Below are 22,278 nucleotides of genomic sequence, written 5' to 3'. Positions count from 1 at the left end.
TGAGAGAAACACCAAAAACAGTAAAGAACTTAAGAAGGGTTACAAAGAGTCCAGGTATACCAGCGCCGGGGTAGGAATATTTTCTTTGGGGCTGGTTACCACGTTGGCTTTGTTGTTTATCTGTAGGTATGCAGAAAATAGAAACAGAGATGCCTTAAACCCCTCGGTAGCCAATGTCTCTATACACAGCATGTCTATGTGGAGATACAGACATGAAAATAAAGAGCCACTGAAGATGAATGTGAAAGACACGGTGATGACTGACAGGAATGACGATCAATTCTAGTCTCCGATGGTCACACCCGGGCTAGGACTGTGTCTGTGATGGTGGAATGACAAAACGGACTTGGCTGCTTTGGCTGTGCCACCTTAGCAAACAGACAAAGAGCTGCTTCAACGGAGCTCAAATCAAGTGTCAGAGTATGAAATAAATGTAAACATTTTCATACTCTGCAGGTTGGATTCTGTTCCCCAGCTTCCAATTTTCACTGTTATGAATACATTCCTTTTTTCATTTGATCCTTGAGCCTGGAGTCACACATAGACTGTCTTTCTCTGGGCAGCCATCATCATTTTGTTTAGTAGGAATCAAATTAAAAACTTAGGTCTTCCGATGAAATGCAGGCTTTATAGTAAAATATCTTAACATGATAAGTCTGGGTCTCCTTTAAAAAATACATCTTCAATTATAAATGAGCAAATCGAACTCCTTACTATATTCTGGATGCAAAATGACTTTATTTTTCACAATTGTTTGAGAGGAAAACACTATGTATTCTATCAAATTACTGCTATTGTTGAAGACTATTTGGTAATACCATTCCCTTGCTTTAACATAATTGGTTTTGACCTTAAAGAAAGATCATTATCACTATGGAAGCCACTCTGAAAACAACTCAGGGGGTCAATAAGTATTGTAATGGCCCAGAGAAGACTTTGTTGACAAGTGGCAACTTGAAACTACAATTGAGTTTGGTTACTAAAGAATCAGAGACTGAAAAGTAATACTCAACATTCATTTAAACTCATGCATGACATTGTGATTATCAAACAAATATAAATTAACATTCATTTTCTTGCACTATATTATCTAGTTGTTTTCTTTACATATTATTATCTAAAAAATACATCCCATAATTTTAGTATAAATGTACTTAAGGACTTAAAGAGAAAAACATTCTGCATAAAATAAATGAATACCAAATGAATATTTATAAGCAATTACACAAATTTAATTGTTTAGACTTTCTAAGCATTCTTTTCTTTCATATTTTATACCTACAGATCACACTGAAACTGACACTGAGAGGAAGACAGAAGGTCCAAAAAATTAACTTGGGTACGTAATAATTTGCTTTTCTATTCATTCCTATTTGTGTGACTATTTGGTACCAGTATTATTTAAATACACTATAACACTGCGCTCAGTGACATGCAAGAAAAGAGAGAAAACTTGGTGCCCTTTACTGGAAAACTCTTTAAATATTAGACCATCAATCTATGTTTCGAGGATAGTTTAAAATTTTTCTTTAAATAGAAGTGTGCAGAATTTAACATAAAATTTGTGCAATAGCCAAAAAGATAAGAGATAATGGAGTTTATTAAAGAAGGGTCAAAATTCAGTATTCACTTTAGTACAGAATATATGAGAAAAGAGGAGGGACACACATGCAAATAATTTCCTATTCAGGAGGAGTGCTTGGCAAAACACAGCTGACTTCTTATCAAATGATCAGAAGTGTTTAAGATTAAAGCCCACAGGTATTTAATATAATCCATTTAGTTTGTATCAGTGATTGCAAAGAATGAAAGAGGAATATACTGAGATCTTTTCTGTTCTGAGATATGAGACTTGATTTTTTTCCTAGGTTGTGGTTGCCAAGAACTGCTTTATTTTAGTGGAAATGTCTCACGGGCATACCTACGCACACAAACATAACCGTATAAGCGCACACACATCAACACACACGTTCCCACACACGTTCACACCCAGATACACAGCATACACACACTGTCGTCTCTTCCAAATGAAGGCCATTCTGGCTGGATGAGCCATCCTTTATTGTTAGGCATGGCAAATATGAATTAAATGAATATGTCCCTCAACCACCACTTTTACTTGTGTTTAAATGTACAGTTAAAAACATTTTGGTTAAAGTTTAGCTTAATGATTTTTTTACTGTAGAAAATCTTTTGAAGGTATTTGTAATATTGATTAATTTAAAATAACAGGAGAATTTCTAGGTAAAAGGCTAGGAGGACTTCCTTTTAAAGAATCAGGTATCAAGTATGGGCTCAACCACAGCTGTCTTTTAAATATACAAGAGCTCTGGCACTTCTGTTTGTGAAATGTATTTATTTTATATTATGGAAGCAGAGTATTTTTATTTAAAAAATTAAATGAAACCAGATATTTAAATTATGCGCTGAACTATTCTTACGTTATAAGAATAATAAGAATAAGGCATGGGCAAGATATTCTTATTTTTCAGGTGTTGAGCTCATTCAGTTTTAAGGTTAATAAATATTTTTTCCAAAGGTGCTTAACTTGGATGAATCCTTGTAAGATCACTTTCACACAATTTATAAAACTCCATGGTGGATGCATTCTGGTTTATCTGAACTAAGAATCACTCCTATCTTAGTAATCATGATCACCATTTAAAAATAATCCTATAGTGTTCCTTCACTTTTCACAATAATTATAGACATTAATTATGTCATGGTTTCTTCAGTTTTAGGAGAAAACTGCACTTTTTTAATAGCATATGGATGACGGTATAAACTTTTTACATATTTCAAAAATTCCATTTCAAAGAAAAACAATAATATTTGAACATGGGCACTGTGTTTGATAGTTAATTAACATTAACCTGTAATGATCCTATACTTTCTCCACTTACACTAACTTAGGCAAATAAGACTGTTCTATTCCTAAGTATGAATTTTCACAGGAGGAGAAATCTGGCAGATAGAGATCCTCACCATCATCTGAACACTCGAACTGGACTTCCTTTTCTGAATTGACCAGTCAAAGAGAAAGGAAAAGAAACAAAATATGACCGGTTGAATTTTTAAAGTATCAAAGCATGGAGCACAGAATAATTTTGTCTTTAAAGGTGAACTATAAGTTGACTGGAAGAAAAAAGTTCTGGAAATGTTTCTTTCTATATAAGGATAGTAGTAAAAATAAATGTCTCAATAGAAACTGTGAGCTCTGTATCACCGAACAATACAGAAAAACACAAGGGAATAAAACATTTGGAAAATTTAAAATATCACATTTCCACCAATGTTACATTGGGAAAAAAGCAGACATCAACAGTCATTACTGAACTTTAAGTTGAATAAACTAAGCAGAAGGAAGAGAATATTACAGGTTGAGGACAGGAATTAATCAAAGGTAAATGCCAACCTAACGGGAATCACAAGTGCATGGTCACCATAGCTCTGGAAATTCCCAAATCACACACAGACAGGTGCTGAAGAAATGACTGGGCGTGAACATGAGAAGTGACAGATGATTTTCTAAGTTATATATTCAAAATGAACTGACCACTTGACTTTGGGTCAAGTTTAAATGTTAGAAAGTTAATTAATTCCCAAGAACGTTGAAGTGTTCATGAGGAATGTAGGTGTCTGCCAGTGGAAGAGAAAGAAAAGGATTAAAGAAATAAAACATCGAGGTAATACTCTGGAAAGATAACAAACACAATGCATGTATAAGGTTATATTCAATCAAAGGTAAATTCCTATGAAACAAAACAGGATCAGTAGAAAATAAGCTGTACTATTTTGTTTAGAAATCCAAGAAAGTCAAAATATTCTGCCATTATCTTTCTTGGAAAATTTTTCTAATTATTTGTTCAGGATATTCATGTTAAGTCTGCCTCAATACCTTATGATAGAAGAACAGGAACAATTAAGACCTTTATAAAAACTGCCCAAGCCGAGAAATATAGTCATTTGAATTTTGATTTCCTAGACTCAATGATTTGATTTTTTCCCCCCCATGGGCTTTAAATTTCAGCAGCCTTCAAGAACATAGCATAACTATTTGGAAAAGCATTTGGTTTCAGGGATTTTCAGGTCACCATGACAGTTTGAGGATGTAGTAAAACAGAGAGGATTTAGACGTTCAGTTTCTATGGTAACTCCATATAAAGTCTTATTTTGTCATGATTATTTAATATATAATAAGTAGAAAAAATGCAGCTTTTCTTGGTATAAATATTAGTCATTCCTGTACATTAAATTATTTTATATTTCAACCTGCATCCTTTATCAGGAACTATAAAAAGTATAAGCTGCAATGACTTAGAACTTATATTTAACATTTAAAAATAATCCAGCATCTGAAAGTCAGAAATGAGTTTAGGAGCACCTGTTTAACTTACCTTTACTCCATCTGGTTTCTTCAACAAACTCTTGGCTGCTGCAAAACGAGAGTAAAATCAGTTTAGTGAGTTATCCATAGAAACCGATAGCCAGGCAACAAAACAGGTTATTGTTTCCTTCTACCACCTTTACTGATTTATGGCCAACATATGCCAAGTTATCAAGGTCACATTGATGAGCGCGAGCTTACAGGACATTGAAATACAGTATCACTTTTCTTGGTCTTGCCACATCAAATTTAGAACTAAATTCTTATTTAGTTCATTGAATATAATTGGACACTTTGCCACTTATATTATTGGACTTTATTTCACTGTTGGCTGTGAAAAGGATACTGGAACTTTAACTGGACTATGCTTTTGTAATCCAGAAAGTTGATTTCAAGTCTTTAGACATCAGCTCACAGATTGTATTACATGTTCATTCACACCAAAAGTATCAGTTCTGCCACTTAAGTCCCTCTTCCTAGAGGTTTAAAACTCATTTGTGACAATTTTCTCTGGCTAAATAACATTCTTTTTAATAAATATATATTTGAAATCAGATAATTTCATTTTTACAAAAATATTAATAACTATACTTGAAATGGTATATTATTGACCTAGAGCAAATTTTTTAAATGCTTAGCATATGACCTTTAAAAAAAGGTATTATGTATTTTCTTATACTTCAAAATCAGAATACAAAGGTCATAAACAAAAGCCTTTTACACTGAAAAATTAAAAATCATAAAATTTGAGGCGAGATAGAAAACAAAATGAAATCTTCAACTAAATCAGAGAACTCCTAAAGTACATGGTCTTATATGAAACTTTACTTTTTTGGAGGGAGCTTTTAGCATTCCTTCTGTTACTGAACTCCTTGAGTATATTAAAAAGTGAAGTGAAAAATATACTTATGAATGGGTACATACACAGTGAACAGATTATGTAACTGTCAACGACAATTAGTAGATCAAGTGTAGAACATCCACAAACATGTAGGACAAAGTACACACTTATGCCTCCATTTAATGTTAATTATATATATATAGTTATTTAAGTACATCAGAATAGAATTTGGTATCTGAAATGGAAATACCTAGCTATAATAGAACTGCATGAACATGTAATTTCCTGACATCTGTTTGATTTGGGCCATTATTTTGATAGCACTTTGATAAATTTTCAATTTATTTAAAAGATACAAAAATGTTAATTTTATTTAGTCTTTAGCAACAAAGCTATTAATTTATTATTAATAAGCCTGTAAGAAATGGTAGCCTTAGCTATAATACTGTGTACCTGGAGCTAAGAAGCAATATTAAGTAAATCCTGTGGCAGTTAATAGGTTAGAAAGCAAACTCAGAATAATTGGAATTGCAATAGCAAGCGAAGAGAAGACAATGATTCAGGGTAAGCAGGGATTTGGCCTGGGAGATGCAGAAATGTCCCTTTTGCTTACTATTCACCTTACCTCACAAGAAATACATTCCACATAACGGGAGAAAAGAAAAAATAAAAACAACTTTATAACCATATACTCATGGACAAGTTACTTTAAAGAGCATGTCTGGCAATGAAACAGAATGAATACTCAAAACTAAAATGCAATATCAACTATAAGATGTAACTGCGTCTAATGTTATATCAGTTGGTTTTGAAATGACGGATAAAAAAAAGTTTGCTTTTCATGCTAAGACATTCAGAAACAATATCAAATCCACATATTAGTCGTGAGTTTTTAGTTTACACGATGATGACAAGGAAAATGTGAGGTAAAAAGCTTCTATACATGGGTACATATATTACTAAAGGCCCAATTTATGCGTGAGACTTCAACAAAATGTACAATCTTAATTCTGGAGATTTTTTCAAGTTAGTTTGTCATTAACAATACATACCATATAAATCATCCTACTTTTTAGTGATTCACTAATGACTGGGCCACAGTGAATATTAACTTATTTGAATATAGCATATATCAGTTAATATTTAATGAGATACTGAACTCACCCATATAAATGTCAACTATATTAATCAACTGTTCATAAAACAGGTAACTTGACAAAGGCAGTAACAAGATTTTACTACACCAAACAAATTGGACAAAATACATACAATTGACTAACACAGTCCCTCAGTCTGTAGTGTTACTCATTGTATTATCATTGTTGCTGTTTAACAGGTCAGTGGAAGCCTTTGGAAAGCCTCCTATGAACTCACATTATATACAATGGGAGACAAAAGGTAACCATTTAATAAAATGGTAAACAGTAACTAGAAATTGGTTGAGAAATTTGGAAAACATGATAATGATATGGATCATCACCTGACATCACTACAATACCCAGAAGTGAAGTATGTAGCAGGAATAAATTACTGAAGACATAGCTGGACAACTTGATGCTGCAGATCACTCTTATATAAACAGTAAGCAAAGTAAAAAGGTAGTATTTTTGGTATAATCGTCTGACAATTGTTCCAAGTTTAAACAGCCAAACAGTAAGCTTTACCAATGCAACAGTCTTGCTGCTTCAGTCCCTCTCCATACATGAGACTGATGAGCTTTTACCAAAATTTTAGTTTTGGAAACCTGATCCTTTGAGGTAACCTATCAAAAAAAGGAGTTCCAAAACTCAGTTTCTGGAAAAGGTATATACTTTATGTTGACTTTGGCAAGTCACCTCTACAATAAAGAAATAGTTTAGCTTTTTTCAGCCCATTATTTAAACAAACTTATTTTTACCAAGAAATCATTTCAAGGAACGTTTATTACTGTGGGGTAGGTTCTCTGTAAATTCTTGAGTTTAGATACCTTTGAAAGTTGTAATCATTCTTATAGCAGGCCAAGATACTACAGAACTGTACTTTCAAAAGAACTTAGGCCTAAGAGAATTGGGTTCCTCAATAATGGCCTTCTTCTAAAAATCTTGCTTACTGGGATTCCCTGAGAGAATGAGACAAAAACAAGAAACTATTCATAGTTATTACTTTATGAGATACCAATTAATTCTACGTTCAAAATGCTGAGCTTCCAGCTGGGGGGAGGACGTAGTTCCAAACTGTGTGCACCCCAGCAGGGGTGACAGAGGGGTTGCGTGTCCTGCTCCAGTGCTGACTAGAGGTGGGGCTGCCTGGGTGCCCTCGTGGAGAGTGTAGTCACGGGCCTGACGCCTCTACGAGACAGCACCCAGGTAAGAGCCTCATGGCAGCCACAGGCGTGGAAGGAATCCATGGCATACATTTGCCATCCCCGAACAACAGTGTTTTTCTAATTATTAAAGAATTTAAAATTAAATTCCAAAAGAGATACCAGAGAGGAGAGGAGGGGATCAAGAGCAGAGTTCTTAACACGTGTACCTGAAAAGTTCCTCGTAGCCAGCATAGTGGTCAAGATGGCACCCTGTCAGGGCGATAAGAACACGAAATTAATGCTGCCTTTGCAAATCACTGGCCTAACAAAGAAGCAGTGTTTGACAATAAGTCTTCTCCTAGCCTTACATTCAGTCAGGGCATTTTTGTCTGTTTTTGGTTTTGGTTTCCTGAGAGTAGCAGGCCTATGTTTCTCATAATGCTGGGACCACCCTTGTGGGTGCGGCCAGATTCCAGTTATTAACCTGCACAGCTGTTTTCCACTGAAGGGAGGGACCATGGCACGCATGGCCAGTGATCCTAGCTCTTCATCGTAGCTGTAATTCCAGTGTAGATTCCATTTCCCAAAGACCCAGAAGAAGAAGAGTACTGAGGCTTACACATTTTAAAAGCCTTTGCTCCGTTCTTCACACAGAACCTCACTGCTCACGCTGCCAAATCTCCCTCCTCACAAAAGTGGAAACTTTCTTACCTTCAGTTTTCTTCTGGCATTGAATTTCTTCAAGCAGTCAACAGTCTCCTGTCTGTGCATCATGGAAGCAACAGTAGAACGTTGCTGGAAGAGGAGAAAAATAAACTTAATTGAGGATGTTTAAAAGATATTCATTCCTTAACTTCATCAAATTTTTATCAATGGTGCCTGCATCCATCTGACAGACTTACAAGCACTCAACTGCAAGAGTTTCCTAATAATGAATTTTGCCAAGACTCTTTGTAAGACAAATTTTAAAGGAGAATGTATTTTTCATTTGCTCTCCTGAGATCTTCGGAGAACTGTCACTTACACAGATCCATGGGTGTTTCAGTGCCTCCGAGGCTGTGATACGCTTGGCAGGGTTGATAGTAAGCATTTTATTGATGAGGTCTTTGGCTTCAGGAGTCACTGTGTCCCATTCCGGTGATGGAAACTTTAAAAATATGTTTATAAAGGGTTTAAAAAATAGATACACTCAGTGGAACAGAGAAGAGCCAAATATACTAATAATTTCCTTAAGCAGTGAATTTCTTGTATAAGTTAAGTTGTATCTACATATAGACAAACTGATGTAGATATATATATATCCCCCCTCTATGTATATATCTATATATTAAGATATTGAGTGTAATTGATAAGGGACAAACATGTACACTAAATTGCCATAACTACTGATACATTCTTAAATTTGGAAAAATAAACTCAGTCTTCTAGTCCTCTCAAAGCGTATTTGCTTTGATATGAAAATTCAATTTCATGCAGCCTTTCGCGTAATTATGCAATTTTGCAAAAGTCAATAAAGCTGCGACATTGTCACATCATCATGCTACTATGCCAAGGTTCAAAATAATGTGTTACGCCCTTCCACAACTCATCAAGAGTAATAGCAGAGATAATAAAACAGCTTCAATTCCTGTTCCCAAACTGACCTATAAATTGTCGCTATTTGGAGTGCAGCAGTGAGAAGAAATTTGAGACTACAAATTTGAGCCTCAGCAGGATTTCATTTTAACACTTCAAAAATGATAAATTTCACCAAAAGAAAGTTCATGAAATTTACTCTCATAACTTCTATTAGTAATCCGTTTGTATAGTAATAATACGATAAAGAGATTTATTCTAATTTTCTGTGTATAAATTTTTGTTGATAATTATGTAACCTCACTTTCACTTAATAAGCATATTTAGTAGAAATAATATTCTTGATAGGTTAAGAAAAATGTATATCGCATTAGTTTCTAAATAAACAAAATATCAGGTTCTTTTCTCAATTCATGAATTTTTATAGACAATCTTGAGAAAAAAGGCATTGTCACTGTGCCTTAATGGACTTAAGTTAGTGCACTTTTAGTAGTCATAAAATGGGCAGTTTGTGATCCATTGGCAAAAGGAAACATAAGAAAAATGATATTGACTCTTTAATACTTGCAAATTTTTGCCAGTTTAACTTTAATTCCAGAAGTTTATTTTGGGCAGTTGTAAAAATTGCTAATCAGGAACTACTGAAGAAACACTCAACCCTGTTTCTTTATGATGTGCAGATCTTCTGATAGAAAATGAGGGGCTGGGTTCAACCTAGATAAAGGTGGGCCCTTTTCTTATTTTTCTAACTTTCACAAAGTCATTCCTTCACATTCACCAAGCAGTGCATTGCAGAGCTGTGTCTTCCCAGAGAGGTGCTTAGTTCTAGTCTGTAAAGATGGTGAATGTGCTAGCTTGGCCAGGTAAATTATAATCTGGTTTAATTATCATTAGTCTGGCTAAAATGGAATGCTTCAAAATTAAAGATTTCAAATACCTGTGATACACACATCCATCTGAATGTTACGTTTAGTCAGAAATGCATTGGGGAGGTCATGAGACCTGATACAATATAATACAGACTTCTCATAACTTTTCTCACAGCCACATTGAGCTTTTAACTTGTACACAGAAGGTGGACCCAATATTGCCTACCACTTAGCCCACTTAATAACACAGGAAGAGCATGTCCAGACCTTGCATTCTGACTTCCAGAGGACTGTGTGAGGTAAAACCAGAGGAGGTGGTAAATCATTTACAGACATATTTATCAAAGGAGAGAAAATTATACCAAAGAGCACAAAGTTAAGCCCTAAAGACAAAGTAGATAGGGTCTTGCTCTTCAGATACAGAACTTAATTCATACGCCTACTTTCAAATATTCTAATTGTAAATGAAATGTATTGGAATTGTGATTTTCAAATATTTTTCAATCGTGAAACCCATTCTTCATATCAAGGCTCTCAGAGAAGCCACTGGGTAAACAAAACAAACAGTCAAAACTGACAGAATGAAAAAAAAAAAAAAAAACTGACAGAATGGAACAATGTTCTATCTGATACATGGATCACTGCAAAGTATTGTTGGTATATAATTATGTGATAAGCATTTGAAAATATCGTTCAGCTAAACAGGTAGTAACCATTTCTAAAGCAAAAATCTTTTAATTTTTATATGTTTTAAAATGCACTAAGATCCAAATGCTTGGACAAGCAAGGTCCTTCCTTAGAGACTTCAAACTGTTTTCCTTTCAATCTTAGGAGATATTGAGCTAAAAGGAAATAGAAACTGGATATAGATGCTGTATTTCTTATTCTTTATCCCCCTTCCCCTAAGAGAGAGGAAAATAATAAGGGACATTATTGAAAATTATGGTTAAAATAGCAATGAAAAAAATCTGGTTCTTGGTCAATAAACAAAAAACCCTCGTCTAAAGCTGGATGAACATTTATTACATACATCATAAGCTCCAGCCTTGATCTGCTGATAGAGTCTGTGCTGGTCTTCATCCCAGAAGGGTGGATATCCAACCAGTAGAATGTAGAGAATGACCCCTGGAGGGAATGAGCATATTAACATAACGTTAAGTCACAGACAACAATAAGTTAAACGTAGCAGATCCACAATGATATTAAGCCACACCCATTCAAAGAGGGGAAACTGGATTGTTGGTAAACTTCAGAGAGACATGCTCTGATCTACTCTGAAGTGTTCTGTGGAGGGTGAATGCTGTTCCCCCTATGCTCAAGAGCTCGGATAATGCGGCAGGTCCAATGCATGCACCAAAGAATTCTAAAGATGCACAGCAGGACAACGCTGAAGATGAAGCTCACCTGCCATCGTGGCTGACACATTTGGCCTCGCTGAACGCTGCCTATATATGATCTCTCTGCGCTTTTATCTATTTAGATACCATGTGATTTTAGTCACTTTGTAGGTTGACATTTAAAAACATAACGTGTTATTTATTTCCTTAGTCATTTTGCTGCTAATTAGGACATTTTGTAGAGCAGTTGTGCCCTGGTTATAGATTCATGCTCTAAATAGTCAGGGTCCCTGGGAGTGTGGATAACATATAAAGAGATGAAAATCCTTTTCTCTTTAATGACCTTAGTCTTCAAAAATAGAGTTTTTCAGTAAAACAACTAAACCAGTGTTACTACAGAAGAGTATATGTTACAAAGAAGGAAAAGTAAGAGGAAAGTGAAACTGTACATAAAATTCAAAGTATTAAATACTCAGCTTTAAGACAATTTGAGATCTTTTTCATAAATATCAATATGTAATTATTCACAAATTAATTTAATCAATACATGATTTAACTTTTAAATTAAAAATTCTTGCATTTGCTTGTTTTTAACTTGCCTTGAAATCATATCTGGAGTCTAAATTTCTCCCAGGACTGTCCTTTTTATCATCATATGTCCCTTCCTCTACTTTTGAAATACTTTATTACCCTGCTTAAGGTCTTCACTTTCTTTTCTAGCTCCTTGTCTTGGAGGAAGATCTGCCATTACTCTGACGTCTCCTGCTTTCGTTTCTCTTGCTGAGTCCCCTTAACTGGGGAAGCCTGGGAGAGGTGGTAAGACAGGTGATACATTGACTGAAGTGACTGAGTCTTTTTTATCCCTTTGCCAAAGCTGGTCTCTTCGTTTCCTTACCTTTATTCTGTTAGTGACACCTAGCCCTGCTCCTGTCCATCAGACTTGACATCTGTATACGATAAACACTGTTGCAGCTAAAATGGCTTTAAACAAGGGTTTATTCACCCTAGACTTTTCTAACCTGCTTCAGGAAGACTCAGTTCAAAAGCTGATCACTACTGGAATAAAGCATTTTAAGCAACATTCTTAAATAAAAACCCAACAAGGCTTTAAATTCAAGGTTTAAAGTTACTTCACCACAGTGGAGTTTTAAAAAAAAAAAAAGGACAATGCAGAAAATCACAATATATTGGTACCTCACCTTCACAACATAAAAATATTTTTTCCATCACTACATTACAGACTCAATGTGCATTCATTTAAATTTATTTTCATATTTTTACTAACAGAGGCATCTAATGACAATGATAACAATGATGATGATGAGAGTCTGTGTTTGTGTTCTCAGGATGCAAGAAGAAAAGAGGATGCACCTAAGTAGTTTTAACCCTCTGCTATGGTTTAGGGGGTGAAGAAGAAAATCAGCTTTGTAACTGGAAGAGTCTATAGCAATTTTCTTTTTCTTTGTGAAAAATTATGGAGTAATTTTATTCAGTAACATAGCTTAATAACACAGGCTGCATTTAAAAATTTTTTTAAACATCTTTGTTGGAGTACAATTGCTTTACAATGTTGTGTTAGTTGCTGCTGTATAACAGAGTGAACCGGCTATATGTACATATACATCCCCATATCCCCTCCCTCTTGCGTCTCCCTCCCACCCTCCCTATCCCACCCCTCTAGGTGGTCACAAAGCACCTAGCTGATCTCCCTGTGCTATGCGGCTGCTTCCCACTAGCTAGCTATTTTACATTTGGTAGTGTATGTATGTCAATGATACTCTCTCACTTCGTCCCAGCTCACCCTTCCCTTTCCCCGTGTCCTCAAGTCCATTCTCTCATAGTAATTTTTAATTAGACATTTTTCTAGTAAACATCTGGAGTTAGACTGTTATAAAATTATAAAGCAGACTCACAACTGTGACAGTTAGCGTTCTGGACCTAGGCCTGGCCTGCTTCTGATGCTTTGTTCTTGTGCATTACATCTACTGGTAGACACTTGGTATGTACTTCTCTGGGAAGGGGAGGCTCACAGACAGTTCATTCCCCAAGAATCAGCAGCCACTATGTAGATAAGTGCTCATGATTTAATTGCTTGATTGAGGGATTTCTACGAAAAATGTACTTTTAATAAAATAATAGCATAAATATAGTAGATTTAAAAATACTTTCAGGCTGGAAGATTTAAAGAAAAGAGCTACATAGACATTACTGAGCAGACTGATGTGAAACTGTCAATGCCTATTTAAATAAACACTGTTTTGTAAGCTTACTTTGCCTTGCTCATTACACTAGATTCCAAGGCATTTCTGGGTTATGTGCTTCTTTGTGGCTCTATTTTCTGAAAGTACAGAACAACGATGAGAGTAGTGGCATTAATAAGGATAATATTAGTAAATTTTATTGCAGATAACACTTGCTGAGCACTTACCTGTGCTTTACTGCATTACCTCATTTAATCTCTATACAATACTATGAGGTAGATGCTATTGCTCCCATTTTACAGATGAGGAAACAGAAGCCGAGAGTTTAAGTGACTTAATTGTTTGAGCCACAAGCAGCCTTGACAAAGTCATGTCTTAAACATCACCTGCAGCCACCTTTTCTTTACTTATGAACCTTAGCAAGAATGATCATTTTAAGTTTTAAATTGTTTGTGTTGTCTAATTAAGAGGCCTTGACTTTCACTAGGAAGGTTTCAATTCGGTTCTGCCTTAAATATTCCCTGCAGCCACATGTTCCTTTAGCTATGCACTTTAACTTGATTATTTTAAAGTTTTTGTTGTCTATTTGAGAGTTCTTGCCTCACTAATAAAAATCCAATTTACATTTTCCTCATAATCCTTACATTTTACTTTTCTCCTAGGTCAGAGAAAAAAAGATGGTACTAAGACATCTATAACTAAAGCACTAATATCTTTAAAAGCCAATCAAAGGGTCTTCATTTTCTTTGCAAGAACACTTCAGGGGGTGATGTGACCTCCAAATGTCAGACGTCTCTCCTGATGTTAGCCCTTCATGATCACTGCCTAGATATTTCATTAGGGGTTACAAAATAATAATGATATTCTAATTCTATTACACCTTCCTTAGTCTAAGAATAACTCACTTCATCAGCTGTTTGGTTACCCTGAGATATAGTTCATAGAGGAAAGACAGGGTAATTAATTTTTTCCGTCTTTATTAATCAGTTTTCAAAATAATGCCTTGGTTCCCCAGTATCCTCCAAAGGCTAGGATTTCTGATGCATTGAGACCATTACTATGAATGCATGGACTTAACCTTATTTGATGCTTCAATCCCTTACTGTTATTTTGCTTATTTATCCTCTAGTTATCCCATCTTTAACCAGCAGAAGACTCTTCAGTTTGGCTCCTGAGTCCTGTTAATACAAACTCTGTGGCCTTTAATAGTTTCCCTTCTTTCTGGTTATCACCAGATGCTCCTGGATAATCTTGTACTTTTCCTAATCCAGACTTGGAATCAGCCACTTCTATAAGGAATCCTGATTTCTTATAGTGGCAAACGGTATACAGAGACCAAGATTGGGTACCCTGAGGAGTGCTCTGCGGGAACTACACGCTTCTTCAACAAATAAATTGAGAAAGGAGGAAAGAGGAGTGAGAAGAGGGGCAGGGAGAGAGGAGCAGAACTTACAAATTAAAAGAGACTTAAGAGACCCAACTGATAGCAAAATTATGAGACAAGAGGGCAAATAGCAAAATTACTAGATATTTGATCATTTTAAGCAATTATTACATGACATTTAAAAATATTTCTATTATTGAACTTGACTTAAATAATCTTGGGGTGGAGGAATTAGCAGGGTGGTGAAGATGAAAGAAGATTAGCCATCAGTTCATTATACTACTATTCTCTCTACTTTGTGCAGAGAATTTTCCCTAACATTTTCCATGAAAAGTTTAAAAAACTGTTTTGACACGGTCTGCTTCATATAACATTTTAAAAAATGGAAACTACCACTAGTTTTCATTGTCTTATGTACATATTTGTTCTTGGGAGATGCTAGAGATGTTTGATGAATAGCAGTTGAGAAGCACTGATTACTGATTAGGTAGAAAGACTACATTATCAAGAACATTCAAAACTGAATTTTAATAAAAGCTAGAGTTAGAAAAATGATTACACCTATAATCACATTAATGATTAAAACATTCTAAAGGCTGTTCTTATGGAAAAAGAGGTGAAGAAGCAATGCTGAGAAACTCTTGAGAAGTCAGTGGGAAGTTAATGGAGCAATCTAAGAAGGCACCCACTTCATCTTCTCAGAAAGCAAAGGGCATGGCATGAGCTTGCGTGCAAAATGCAGGCGGAGTTTGGAAATTAACTAGCGAGGGATAAGTATGGCTCCTTTTTAGCCCTTATGCAAAAATAAATAAATAAATAAATCACAATTCAAATAGGGAAAGTGTTCAACTAACACTCTGAGACCCACAGAGCCAATGATGGGTAGAACAAAGATCTAAAAGATCAAGGCCAGCAAGTTAGAAAATTATTTTTCCGATGGTGAAAGCTATTTACACCATGTGGTAGGGGTGGCAAACCGACAGGCTTTCTGGCACCAGGCTGAGGAGAGAGCAGGTGCCTGCTGGGCGTGAGGTAGGCAGGAACCAGGGGAGAGCATGTGTCCGTTTGTCTGACAGGTACAGCGGCCATATAAGAACAAAAGCATCTTGTTATTAGCTCTTTCAATTACTTTAGAGAAGCCAGAAACTGATGGTTTCCAGAAAAAATCTTCTGATAATAAATTATAAAGATAAATGTTAACACCCTCCAAAATAAAAGGTCCAACTGTCTGGCCAAGATATCTGTAGACCACTTGTTTGCAACTTCTGCTCTACAGTGTAAGAATCCTAAGGTTTGCAGCCCTAAAGGAATTTGCAACTAGCTGAGTTATGCTGCCCAATGCTGGTGTACACCAAAATCACCTGGCAAACTTGTGAAAATGCAAATTCCTGAACTTCATCACAGAGAATCTTATTCAATGGCTCGTGGGTGGGTCCCAGAAAAGTTGTATTTTTGATAAGCACTCAGGTAGGTCACTTTGAAGCATGTGATCTGTGATCCACAGTTTGAAAAACATCAAGTCAGGGAAACCATAAATACTATATCTAGAGAAATGTCTGAAAGTGTGTAAGTTCAGAATAAGAGGATATTGGTAGAGACTGGGACTGGGAGTAAAGCTTCATGGGTTGAAGACTGATGAGGACGTGGGTCATAAGGGATGAGGGCAGATTGCCTTCTAAACGTGAGGCACACCAGGAATGGTCCAGTGTAAGTGCTGCAGAACTGGCTGGCAAGAGCAACAAATTGTCCAGTAGGCTTGTGATTTCAAAACGGTAAATACTTTCTCAAAAAGCTCTGGATGCTGACTTATGCCAGCTGAAATATGAAAAGGTTAAGGCTCAGAAATCACACAGTTGCTGGACCTAAATTGGCCAAGAAAGAAAAAAAAGAAATATATTCCATAATATTTCAAAGATTTGTCAAAAGTTACTGTACATTCTGTGATAGCCACTATATTATCACTCATAATTGTTCTGATAACTAATTCAGGTAGAGAAGTAGCAAGATAAGGGGTGTGCGCTATGTTTATAGACTTACATTTATTATTTTTTAAAGCCAAGATGTAGAAGGAAGTTCGGTTAAAAACCAGTGATTCAGTGACATCTATAAACATTTGCTCATCCCATCAGGGAATTATGAAACTAGCTATATATGCAAGAAAACTATCAAAATCAATCTACTGTTGTTAATGGCAGAACACAAGGCTATGTTCTTGCTTCACTAATGTCTATCATTTACTTTCCAGTAATGGACTAGTAGTTTTCAAAGCCCAGGTACAGGTCAGATTATATTCCGTGTGAGATCACAAAAGCAAGGTAATGGTGGTGAGTATTGGAAATTCCCTGTGTACAGACTACTGCATGTTTCTAATAAAAATAATGCACAGACTTCTTTGAGCCATTATACCAGTGCTGTGCTTCACTCTGTTCTGTGTCAACTGCCCAAAGACAGCCTTAGTGAGTGCTCATAGTTTAATTCACATAGAAGATTACCTGCCATTTTGCTAAACGGCTTATTCTGCATTTCTTTTATTATCTGGGTTATGTAATTTCTTACCACACTACCCAATGTCTAGCCTTGCAAAGAAGTAGTTATTCAATTGGCAAGAGCTAGTGCTGACGGATGGTTGAAAAAGAGCTGCTCTCAAGATATGCCATTACCTAAAAGCAGTAAAATAATGCGTATGTTACTTTGGTGGTTATTATGGGGATGGGGATGAGGAAAGGTGCACCATCTTATAAGTGAATTTAATTTAACTATCAAGACATATAATAAAATGGTAAAACAATATTCTAAACCCACAGCAGAGATTCAGAAATGTAACAAAAAGCAGAAGAATCCATTATGACGTTCCTGGCAGTGGGCAGTGGGGGGTTATTTGCCCCAAATATGTAATATTAGAATATCTAAGACATTGCTGTGGTTAGATGCATGATCCCAAGGCATTCTAGGCGTGCAATTAAAAGATACTACTATCTTTAAAGAAGATGGGAGCTGGTGGCAAATATATGCTTTAAATAGGGCATGGCTTGTCACAAAGGGATTTGGCTGCCTGTAAAAAAACACGTAAAAAGAAAAGGTAAGAAATCAAAAAATACCTAGAAACAAATGACAATGACCCAAAACCTATAGGATGCAGCAAAAGCAGTTCTAAGAGGGAAGTTTATAGCAATACAATCCTACCTCAAGAAACAAAAACACCTCAAATAAACAACCTAAACTTACACCTAAAGCAATTAGAGAAAGAACAAAAAATTCCCAAAGTTAGCAGAAGGAAAGAAATCATAAAGATCAGATCAGAAATAAATGAAAAAGAAATGAAGGAAATGATAGCAAAGATCAATAAAACTAAAAGCTGCTTCTTTGAGAAGATAAACAAAACTGATAAACCATTAGCCAGACTCATTAAGAAAAAAAGGGAGAAGACTCAATAGAATTAGAAATGAAAAAGGAGAGGTAACAACTGACACTGCAGAAATATAAAGGATCATGAGAGATTACTACAAGCAACTATATGCCAATAAAATGGACAACTTGGACGAAATGGAAACATTCTTAGAAAAGTACAACCTTCCGAGACTGAACCAGGAAGAAATAGAAAATATAAACAGACCAATCACAAGCACTGAAATTGAGACTGTGATTAAAAATCGTCCAACAAAGAAAACCCCAGGACCAGATGGCTTCACAGACGAACTCTATCAAACACTCAGAGAAGAGCTAACACCTATCCTTCTCAAACTCTTCCAAAATATAGCAGAGGAAGGAACACTCCCCAACTCATTCTGCAAGGCCACCATTACCCTGATACCAAAACCAGACAAAGATGTCACAAAGAACGAAAACTACAGGCCAATATCACTGATGAACATAGATGCAAAAATCCTCAACAAAATACTATCAAACAGAATCCAACAGCACATTAAAAGGATCATATACCATGATCAAGCTGGGTTTATTCCAGGCATGCAAGGATTCTTCAATATATGCAAATCTATCAATGTGATACACCATATTAACAAATTGAAGGATAAAGACCATATGATAATCTCAATAGATGCAGTAAAACCTTTTGACAAAATTCAACACCCAATTATGATAAAAACTCTCCAGAAAGTAGACATAGAGGGAACTTAGCTCAACATAATAAATGCCATATGTGACAAACCCACAGCAAACATCATTCTCAATGGTGAAAAACTGAAACCATTTCCTCTAAAATCAGGAACAAGACAAGAATGCCCACTCTCACCACTATTATTCAACATAGTTTTGGAAGTTTTAGCCACAGCAATCAGAGAAGAAAAGGAAATAAAATGAATCCAAATTGGAAAAGAAGACGTAAAGCTGTCACTGTTTGCAGATGACATGATATTATATGTAGAGAATCCTAAAGATGCTACCAGAAAACTACTAGAGCTAATCAATGAATCTGGTAAAGTAGCAAGATACAAAATTAATGCACAGAAATCTCTTGCATTGCTATACACTAATGTTGAAAAATCTGAAAGAGAAATTAAGGAAAGACTCCCATTTACCACTGCAACAAAAAGAATAAAACACCTAGGAATAAACCTACCTACCTAAGGAGACAAAAGACCTGTATACAGAAAAGTATAAGACACTGATGAAAGAAATTAAAGATGATACAAACAGATGGAGAGATATACCATGTTGTTCTTGGAATGGAAGAATCAACATTGTGAAAATGACTCTACTACCCAAAGCAATCTACAGATTCAATGCAATCCCTATCAAAGTACCAATGGCATGTTTCACAGAGACAGAATGAAAAATTTCACAATTTGTATGGAAACACAAAAGACACTGAATAGCCAAAGCAATCTTGAGAAAGAAAAACAGTGCTGAAGGAATCAGGCTCCCTGACTTCAGACTATACTACAAAGCTACAGTAATCAAGACAGTATGGTACTGGCACAGAAACAGAAATATAGATCAATGGAACAGGATAGAAAGCAAAGAGATAAACCCACACACATATATATGGTCACTGTATCTTTGATAAAGGAGGCAAGAATATACAATGAAGAGGACAGCCTCTTCAATAAGTGATGCTGGGAAAACTGGACAGCTATGTGTAAAAGAATGAAATTAGGACACTTCCTAACACCACACACAAAAATAAACTCAAAGTGGATAAAAGACCTAAATGTAAGGCCAGACACTATAAAACTCTTAGAGGAAAACATAGGCAGAACACTGTATGACATAAATCACAGCAAGATCCTTTTTGACCCACCTCTGAGAGAAATGGAAATAAAAACAAAAATAAACAAATGGGACCTAATGAAACTTAAAAGCTTCTGCACAGCAAAGGAAACCATAAACAAGACGAAAAGACAACCCTTAGAATGGGAGAAAATATTTGCAAACGAAGCAACAGACAAATGATTAACCTCCCAAATATACAAGAAGCTTATGCAGCTCAATATCAAAAAAACAAACAACCCAATCCAAAAATGGACAGAAGACCTAAATAGACATTTCTCTAAAGAAGATATACAGATTGCCAACAAATACATGAAAGAATGCTCAACATCACTAATCATTAGAGAAATGAAAATCAAAACTACAATGAGGTAGCACTTCACACTGGTCAGAATGGCCATCATCAAAAAAGTCTACAAACAATAAATGCTGGAGAGGGTGTGGAGAAAAGGGAACCCTCTTGCACTGTTGGTGGGAATATAAATTGATACAGCCACTATGGAGAACAGTATGGAGGTTCCTTAAAAAACTACAAATAGAACTACCATATGACCCAGCAATCCCACTACTGGGCATATACCCTGAGAAAACCATAATTGAAAGAGAGTCATGTACCAAAATATTCATTGCAGCTCTATTTACAATAGCCAGGACATGGAAGCAACCTAAGTGTCCATCAACAGATGAATGGAGAAAGAAGATGTGGCACATATACACAATGGAATATTACTCATCCATAAAGAGAAACGAAATTGAGTTATTTGTAGTGAGGTGGATGGACCTACAGTCTGTCATACAGAGTGAAGTAAGTCAGAAAGAGAAAAACAAATACCGTCTACTAACACATATATATGGAATCTAAAAAAAGCAAAAACAAAACATGGTTCTGATGAACCTAGGGACAGAACAAGAATAAAGACGCAGACATAGAGAATGGACTTGAGAACACGGGGAGGGGGAAGAGTAAGCTGTGACGAAGTGAGAGAGTAGCATTGACATATATACACTACCAAATGCAAAATAGATAGCTAGTGGGAAGCAGCTGCATGGCACAGGGAGATCAGCTTGGTGCTTTTTGACCACCTAGAGGGGTGGGATAGGGAGGGTGGGGACATGGGGATATATGTCTACATATAGCTGATTCACTTTGTTATACAGCAGAAACTAACACAACATAGTAAAGCAATTATACTCCAATAAAGATGTTAAAGAAAAAAAAAAAAGAAAGGTAAGGATAGGATTGAGGAAAATGGAAGGTGGCTCTGCTTATGGCAAAACGGGCTGAAATCTGTGAGATGCCCTGTGGCTCTAAGTTTCTAGAGGCATTCATGAGGGTGTGTGTGTGTGTGTGTGTGTGTGTGTGTGTGTGTGTATACGCACATGGGGTACTTATGTTTGTATGTGTACATGCAGTATCTATCTAATATTTATTTACATTTTTCAAGAATCTGATATAGCTCAGACAACAAGGGGGGAAACAACTCTTCATCTATCTTTTTTCCCTCTTCCAGCCAAGTAAGTTAGAGCTTCAACCCTAGACATTACCTCACATTTCACAGAAGTGAAATCCCATTATGACAAGATATGCCATTATTTTAAAAGGTTAGCTATACAAACTGTATTGTGGAAATGCACTCACACAGAAAATCCAAAAACAAGTGTACCCAAATTTACCAAAGTAATATTAAAATTGAGCACAGTGTGTTTAGTGAGTCTAAACCCTGATGATATGTCATAGTTGTTAAAAATGCAGCTGCCCACACTGAGCTCAGAGCCACTAAAGCAGAGAGGGCCCATGTAGGGGCTGGACAGTTCTATGTATTTAAGTTTCAGCACTGATTCTGCTCCACAACCAGGAAAGAATCTCTAGTACAAAATATCAGGGTTTCTTTGTTTTCTTTTTAAATTATCTGATATTCTTCAAGGCCAGTAACATTGATACATTGTAAAAAGTGTTTTCAAATGCAGGAACCAAATAAATGATTTAGTTAAGTTATTTAAATGAATGAGATATGATTCAGGAGCTGGAAGGTGGTCCATAATAACATCTTTTGCAACGTAAAAGGCGTGCAAGGAAAAAATTTAAAAGTGAACAAGTAAAGCAGAGAATTTAGTATTCAGGTGAGGGTATCATAATATTCAGCTGATGATCAGAACTACAATGCTGAATC

At 35.8% G+C, this 22,278-nt stretch overlaps 1 protein-coding gene across 32 annotated transcripts in view; it reads right to left on the bottom strand.

The window, feature by feature from the left end:
* The window catches only part of CAMK2D (calcium/calmodulin dependent protein kinase II delta), a 275,015-nt gene that overhangs the window by 39,636 nt on the left and 213,101 nt on the right, over positions 1 to 22,278 (bottom strand). For 7 of the 32 annotated variants that reach the window (XM_060299014.2, XM_060299025.2, XM_060299019.2 and 4 more), the window contains exons 9-14: positions 10,987 to 11,081; positions 8,537 to 8,659; positions 8,224 to 8,307; positions 7,740 to 7,782; positions 4,398 to 4,435; positions 61 to 120 (exon numbers count right to left, since the gene is read on the bottom strand). In XM_060299014.2, coding sequence (XP_060154997.1) covers positions 61 to 120; positions 4,398 to 4,435; positions 7,740 to 7,782; positions 8,224 to 8,307; positions 8,537 to 8,659; positions 10,987 to 11,081 — 443 coding nt within the window. Of the gene's footprint in view, positions 1 to 60; positions 121 to 2,985; positions 3,019 to 4,397; positions 4,436 to 7,739; positions 7,783 to 8,223; positions 8,308 to 8,536; positions 8,660 to 10,986; positions 11,082 to 22,278 lie in introns of all 32 variants that reach the window. The other 25 variants (XM_060299021.2, XM_060299027.2, XM_060299032.2 and 22 more) reach the window with 5 other exon arrangements.

The sequence above is a fragment of the Globicephala melas genome, chromosome 5 (genome assembly GCF_963455315.2).
Source record: "Globicephala melas chromosome 5, mGloMel1.2, whole genome shotgun sequence".
Lineage (NCBI taxonomy): Eukaryota > Metazoa > Chordata > Mammalia > Artiodactyla > Delphinidae > Globicephala > Globicephala melas.
This window is presented reverse-complemented; position numbering and strand designations above follow the sequence as displayed.